Source organism: Octodon degus, unplaced genomic scaffold, assembly GCF_000260255.1.
Source record: "Octodon degus isolate 3935 unplaced genomic scaffold, OctDeg1.0 scaffold00021, whole genome shotgun sequence".
NCBI lineage: Eukaryota > Metazoa > Chordata > Mammalia > Rodentia > Octodontidae > Octodon > Octodon degus.
The window spans coordinates 520,958-528,178 of record NW_004524597.1 but is presented as its reverse complement, the minus strand read 5'-3'; the positions used below and the strand labels follow the sequence as shown (position 1 = coordinate 528,178).

Genomic DNA, 7,221 nt, shown 5'->3' with positions numbered 1-7,221 from the left:
AAGGTATGCTGTGCCCCTGAGCCAGCTAAAGCCTAAGCAAAGCTGGCAGCGACTCAGTTCCCTGAGTGCAGCCCGAGTTCCCACAACACTGTCAGGCCCACAGCAGACACAGCACCCACGAACCCAGTGATCTGGGTACTTTCGGCCGATGTGGGTCAGCCTCGTGCACATCCTGGGGCACCCTCCCTCCCTGATGCACAGAAAGTTGCCCATTTTAGAGGCAGAAGCGGAGGCCCAGGGAGGCAATGGGAATTGCCCAAAGCCACTGGTGGGGCCCTCCTGCCACCACAGACCACAAAGCCTCTTTTTGGCTCCAACTTGTATGCTCACCAAAAAGTACACCAGGCAGAACAGGGTGGGAAGAAGGAAGTCACGACCAGCCCCACATCCCCATCATCCCAAGGCAGGCCTCCTTGATGGCTGTGCCTAGGACCAGGCCAGCACCACTCCTTCCAAAACTCATCGCACCCCTCCCCGCCCCCGCCCTCTTCCTGGAAGAAGTTGTGGTCATAAAAGCGAAGAAGTTTCCTTTCTGTCATCCACTTCAAGCTGATTCTGAGTGGACAGCCAAAAGGGCCTGACCGTTATCTTTGACACAGAAATGGTCACCAGCAAGCTACCCATCCTCAGGTATCCTTTCTGTAAAGTGGGGCAGGAGCCTATGTGGAATTCACTAAAGAAAAGAAACAGGAGCAGGGAAAGCAAAGACACACACTCGACCAAAACAAGACAAGAGGCTCATCTCCCCAGAGTACACTCTCATACCACCCTCAGCCCTGAGGTCACTCTGCAGACCCCTCTTCCCTGGATTTGTCCAGGACCCAGGACAACTTTTGGTCAAAGTACACACTCTAGAAACCTTTTCTTTAAAAAAAAAAACTTTCATAATAAAGTTTATTACCTAAAATGGCTGTAAAAAATATAAAATAGGATTCTGCACAGCAGAAAAATAAAGCCAGAGACCCTCCCCCAACCCCTGGTTTGTGCAAAGATACTGGTTGTATGTAAACATGAAGAGGTAGGAGGTGAGTTAGGTCCTGGCCCCAGACAGTTAAGCTGCTACAACCAGGACCCAGAGGGAGCACCAGGAAGGGAGTGCCCCCCAAGAGGTGGGGAGGGGTCTGTGGCTTGGTCTCCAGCTGAGAGCGGAAGGCGCCTCGCTCCCCACACCCACTCCCTCTAACTCAGGCAAATAATAATAATTAATAATAGAAAATAATAAAGCGCCCCGTTAATGCTGCGTGCGCTCGGGCGCAGCCAGTCAAATCTGAAAGGGGAAGGAGGTCAGGTAGTCTCGGAGGACAGGGTTGAGCGGGATGCGCGCCAGGTTCTCGCGGCCCACGGTGGCCACGATGCGCTGGCGGCACAGCTCCTGCAGCTGCCGCACACGGCGTTGACGCAGTGGGGTGCCCAGCATGCGGCGCGGCGCCGCCACGTAGTGCTCCAGCAGCTCAAAGAGGCAGTCGAAGCTCTCGCGGCTACCGTCCAGGTGGAAGCGGCCGGCCTGGAAGTGCACGCGAATGCTCGTGGGGCCCGAGGCCATCTTCACGCTGAGGGCGAAGAAACAGTTCCGCTGGCGACTGTCGCGCACCAGGAAGGTACCCACGGGCTCAGCACGCAGCCGCTCGTGTGCCCCGTGCACACTCAAGGGTCCCCAGTAGAAGCCACAGGCATCGAGGAGCGCGCTCGTGCGCGTGATGCGCCGGTAATCCGCGTGAGAGCGGAAGGTGCGGAAGTGTGTGTCGCCGGGGGTCGGGGCTGGGGCCGCCAGGCAGGGCCGAGGGCGTGCGGGGGCCGCGGGCGAGGAGGAGGGAGAGGAGGAAGACTCTGGCCGCCGTCGGGGCTCTGCTGCCGTGGAGATTGCATTGTCGGCTGCCACTTGGTTGTGTGCTACCATCCTACACGAGGGGCCAGCCGGAAGGGTGGGCCATAGCGTCCGGGGGTGCGCTGATGAGGAGAGAGAGGCAATGAGCCGGCGCGTCTGGGTGGGGCTGCAGGTGAGGGGTCACGCGGCGGCAGGAGAGGGGCGACCCGGCTGTGCGGGCTGAAGGAGGAGCACCAAGTCCACGCGGCCCCAGAGCCTCAGTAGGCGCCTCTGGAAAACGGGCTTCTCGGCCCGAGGAGCCCTTCCAGTAGTGGAGTCCAGCCTCTCGGTGGCTCGGAGAGGGGGGCGTGGAGAGGTGCCCGACTCGAAGCGCCGGCTGCACTCCGCGGTCCGCCCGTTCGCCGCCCCGCGGCCGCCGCCTGCTGGCCACGCCGGGGTTTGGCGCCTGATCCGCGCGGTTTGGGCAAAAGCAGACGAAAGGCCGCGCTGCCAGGGCCCCGCGCGCGGGGGGCGCGCCCCGGGTGCTGCTGGCGGGGACCTGGGACTTACGGCTGAGACCCTACCGCTGGCTCCCAGGCCCGGCCGGCCTCCGCAACCCTTCCCTTCTTTCACCCTCCCGCTCCGTGCCCGCTGCCGGCTCACCTGGCGGCGGGGCGCGGGGCGCCGCAGGCGAGGCGGCAGGGGATTCCGAGGCGGCTCTCGCGCATGCTCCGGAGCCAGGAGCCGTGCCGCTGCCACGGCCGCAGCTCTGTCTGCTGGTGCCCGCCCCTGCGCCAGCCTTTTAAACCGGCCCACGGAGCCCCGCCCCCCCGTCCGCTTTCGTTTTCTCTTTCCGCGGTGGCGCCTGGAGCTTGCAACTCCCACCTCGGTTCCACGTTTCTTGGGACCCTCCCGGGGAGGCGCTCTGACCCCACCTTGTCGCGTACCTGTCTTTAACGTCCCTCCGCCCAAGGGTTCTATTCCGCTCCAGTGTCTCCTGACCTCTTCTCCGACTCCTTCTTGGGACCCAGTACCCTCACTTTCGCCCCCGGTACTTTGGTCCTGGAGTCATGCAGCCGGGCCCTTCAGAAATGCACCGGCGCTGCCACGCCTTCTTCCCCCCCCCCCCCCAGGTGTCTGCGTGCCTGTCCCGAGCCCAGCTGGGTCCTCCACTTTCCTCCAGCCATCCTTACTGGAAGCTTCGGGAGGTCTTCCTGTAACCCCCGCCCGGCTTTTCCAGCTGCAGACCCGAAGACCTGAATGCCCCCTTTTCGGCCCCGCGGGTCCGAGTCCCGGGCATCCCGCCCCCCGCCCCATAGTTCCCGCGCCCCTCCCGGCTGGCCGCTGCGCCTAGACTTGGCTTGGATTTCCCAGGAAGCGGTGGCCAGACCACAGGCTTCAAAGGAACCCTTCGGCAGTGCGGGAGGGGCGCCTCACTCCTACCTAGCCCAGTTCCTCGGAAACCGGGCGCGGCCACATAAGGGCCCCAGTGGCTGGACTCACCCTTCTCGATGCTCCTACTTGGAGACAGCTTGGAGAAACAGACTGCAGTTTTCTGTGGCAGGCAGATCGGGACCTGGCTCCTGTCCTCCCCGTTTTTATTTTGGGGAGGGGAGAGCTGGACACCTCCAAATGATACCAGTGAAACGTGCAATCTCAGATGTGGTGATCCTAAGAACCTACGCCCACCCCGCCGCCACCCCTCTTCCCCCCCCCCCCATTTTATAGATGTCTCCTTCAGCTGCTCTGTCTAGCATCTGCCCTTCATAAGTCCTCCCTTGCTCCCCACACCCGAACACCTTTGGCTTGTGATGGGGAGGCTGGTCGGGACCACCATTTGTGCAGGTGTGACTTAGTAATTCTTCCATGGTCGAAGCCATGGAATCAATGCCTGGCTGGTGCAGTGTTTTTGATTGAAGTCGGATGGGGAGCCCCAGCCTCAAGAGGGGCCAAATGAAAGATACTCTGTGGGCTGAGGGCTTAGTGACTGGCCTCACACTGGCACACACTGCCCTCTACAGACAGCTCTCAACCTCAGCCTAAATGGCTCCTCCGGGCTGTCCTGCTCTAGATCTCCCTGTCCCTCCACTGCCTCAATTTTCTCCTGAGCACAGACCGGTGCCTCAGAACTAGCCTGGCTTAGGACTGCACCAGATCCTTAAATTGGTGTGACCATCCAGGGTCTGACCTACAAAGGGTGAGAGAAAAGGTCCAGAGCCATGCATGAATTGGGAGTCAGAGCTTGCTGTCATTCTGAGAGGTTGATTGAGCCCCTACTGGGGCAGGTGGGATGGGGCTTGTTGGATGGTGGTAAAACATAAAGTATAATGCTGGTGAAAAGCTAGACTTTGACCCCAGATCCACTTCTAGCCCTGCCACTTTCCAGCCTCTGACCTTGAGCATGGAATGAACCTATCTGCCTTGATGTTTGCATCTGTGAGCCAGGGTGATAGTGTTGCCTGCATGGTTTGTGTGGGGTATGGTTCATATAGCTGTGTGTGATGCATAGGCATCCCTTAGTGCCTGTTGGTGTCACAGTCTGTTGGAGCCATGCACAGGGATTTGTCCCTTGGGTTCACTTTAGAAGTCCTAGCCAAGGAGCATGGGCCAGAGAGGGCACTGTAGAGGAGGGGAAGGCAGCCTGCTGGCAGCGGCAGTAGCATGCATCTTGTGTGCCAAGATAAGTGATCCCGGCCTGGAGAGGGTGATCAGGTTGGGCTGGCTCCTGTGTGCTTTTCTTCCATCCAGCACTGCTCCCTGGAAAGCCTAGAGAGAGCCCTATCATACCTGATGGTTCTCATACTTCTCCCACTCCCACTTTGGGCAGCCTCAGTGGCCCCTCAGGAGAACTGCCATCTCACCCCCATGCTGGGACCTCTTTTCACAGCCCCTTGCTGTCCATTTCCAAGGACCCCACCTTCATTTCATGTAGTGTTATCCCAAGCTGATAGCGTGCTGAAAGCTTGCAGTCCACACCATGGATTGCATTTCAGAACAGTCCGAGCCAACCCATATGAAATACGTGGAAACTAGAACTCAGAGGTAGAGTCACTTGCTCACAGATACGTTGTTCAGAAGGGGCAGAACTGGTGTTCATGTCTTCATCCCTGCTTCCATAAACTTCAGTCTGGACTCCACTGCTGGTGGTCTCCATCTTGGTCTGTCTTAGGTCAAAAGAACTATCTGCGTCCTGTGGCCTGGTGGAGAGGGGAGACGGGCCTCTGCTTCCCTCTTGTTAATAAGTTTGGAGAGGCTGCAGATCATACATCAGGGCCTCCGCCATCTTATTTATGACCCTGAACCCCCTCAGTCTCAATTCCCTGACCTGTTCAGTGAGCCTAGCCCATTCTCCCTGACAAGGTTGCAAAATCCATGGGGAGTCAGTCTGAAGTTTCTGGTCACTAGTTCTCCTCATAGACCCCAGTGGACAGTTATATGGCTTTGGTTTCATTTTCTGGTGTCCTGAGTTCAAAATGAAACCAAGACCAGGTGTGCCAGAATGTGAAAATATGCATCTGCTGCCTGCCAACCCTGACTGGCTGGGCACAGGGCTCACAGGGAGCCTGCAGTGAGAAGCCCTTAGATGCTCAGACTCATGGAAAGACCGACCCTACCTGGATCCAGGCATGCTGCTGCCCAGCTGTGTGAGCTTGCTCTAGTGGCTCCCACTCTGCATCCCATCAATCTTATCTGCACAGTGGGCTCTGGAAGTTCTGGACCTCACAGAGCACTGGTGCGTGCAGAGCCCAGAGCAGAGTTCCAGGCATAGAGTGACCAGCACAAGTGAGGGTCACAAGGTGATGAGCTCCCTGTCCACAGCTTGCCAGACACAGCCTCCGGTGTGAGACAGCCCAGCCCCGGTAGCCAGGAAGTAAGGGGCCAGGGCAGCATCTGAAGTTGCAGAGATCCTCCCCTGCTTGGGGAGCTCAGGTTTTCAGTTTCTCTTTCCAGACTAGTGACTTCGAGCTGGGAAAGCAGCCCCTGAGCTGGAGCATCATTCTGAAAGTCCTCTGGGTCCCTTGGACTGGGACTCTTGAGCCCTACTTTTCCAGTAACCCCTTGGCTTGCCAGGTTCCTATGCAACCTTGACATTGCCCCTGGGACCTGTGCCTCCAGCCCAGGGAAGGAGTTCTTGTTTTTGCTGGTCTGGGTATAAATATGTTACTTTAGAAATGTATGGCCTGGAGCAAGCTTCTTAGCTCTGCTGTGCCTCAGTAGTCTTATCTGCAAGATGGGGTCATTCATTGAGTGCCTGCTGTGTTCAGGCACCCGAGACTCAGGAGGATTCAAGCAGACCTGGAGCAGAAAATGAATGTGCAGGATCATTCCGGGCTGTGGGGATTAACAGGCAGGGTGCTAATGGCTAGACTTTTGGGGGCTAAGAGAACACAGGCAGGGAGAAGGGCACTGGGGACAGTGGCCTGGTGTTGGGATCTTTCTAAAAGAGAAAAGACCCTGTTGGAAATGTGCTATGGTAGGGTAATTGGCAGGCTTAGGTGTCAGAAAGGAGATGGGTGTCATGGGTGTAGAGAGCAAGGGGTGAGTTTGGGGCATGGTATGGGGTTGGCAGAGTCTGGTCCCTGAAGGAGGGCCTTGGGGGTGGTGGGAAGGGGTCAGATTTGAGGCTGAGTGCCTGGGACAACCGTTGATGGTGGTCATACCTTACAACTGTGTCCTGGGGTGTCCCCACATGGGTCCTGCAGTGACTGCAGAGACAGTCCTGAGGGAGAGCTGGGGTGCTGGGTGTGGAAGAGGTTACATGGAAAACTGGCCTGAGTCCTGGGGCTGGACTTCACTCTCCAGGACTCAGAGCAGCAGTTCGCATTTGCTGAGTCCCTGCTCTGAGCCAAATAGCAGTGTTTTACTGCATGATCTTCTGTAGTCTTTCCTTGGTGCTGTGAGGCGGAAATTACATGTTTCCACTTATTAGATGGGGATCCGGTAACTGAGGGTGTTTAGCAGGGTCCTGGGGCCCAGAAGGACTCTGTCAGGTGCTTTGTTGAGTCAGGTGGACCTCTGTCCCTCCTATCCGCACCATGGGAAGGAATGTGTGTGGGAGTGGGGTACAGGCTGTGGGCACCCACGTTCACAGAGAAAGTCAGCATTGTTACTCACCTGTGGCTGGCTCCAAAGTGGCACGTTCCTGGGAAGATGGGAGGTTATTCCTAGCCCACATGACCAGGGAAGGACGGAGAAAGGGAATGGCCAGCCAGAGTTGCTGACCTCCAGAAAGCAGCTCCTGCTGTTACCAACTCCAAGCTGGGGGAGGCAGGAGGGGTCTTCGGAGCGCAAGGCCCTCATTTGTTTCCTCCACGTGTGTCAGCAGGCCAGGTGAGGGTGGCTCCAGGAGAGCAGCCCTGTGATGAGTCTGTAGGAATGTCAGCACATGAAGCAGGCGCTCGCCCGGTTTCCCTGGC

General features: G+C 57.9%; 1 protein-coding gene across 2 annotated transcripts; it reads right to left on the bottom strand.

The window, feature by feature from the left end:
• Window positions 1–871: 871 nt before the first annotated feature.
• On the bottom strand, window positions 872–2,563 carry Socs1 (suppressor of cytokine signaling 1). 2 transcript variants are annotated; one of them, XM_004627755.2, is made up of 2 exons: window positions 2,468–2,563; window positions 872–1,947 (listed from the first exon to the last, which is right to left on the bottom strand). In XM_004627755.2, exon 2 carries the CDS (start codon window positions 1,895–1,897, stop codon window positions 1,262–1,264), a length of 636 nt encoding a protein of 211 aa, XP_004627812.1. In that variant the 5' UTR covers window positions 1,898–1,947; window positions 2,468–2,563; the 3' UTR covers window positions 872–1,261. The 2 variants fall into 2 exon arrangements, with proteins under 2 accessions (XP_004627812.1, XP_023567386.1); XM_023711618.1 differs by lacking the exon at window positions 2,468–2,563 and adding an exon at window positions 2,389–2,465.
• Window positions 2,564–7,221: the final 4,658 nt, after the last annotated feature.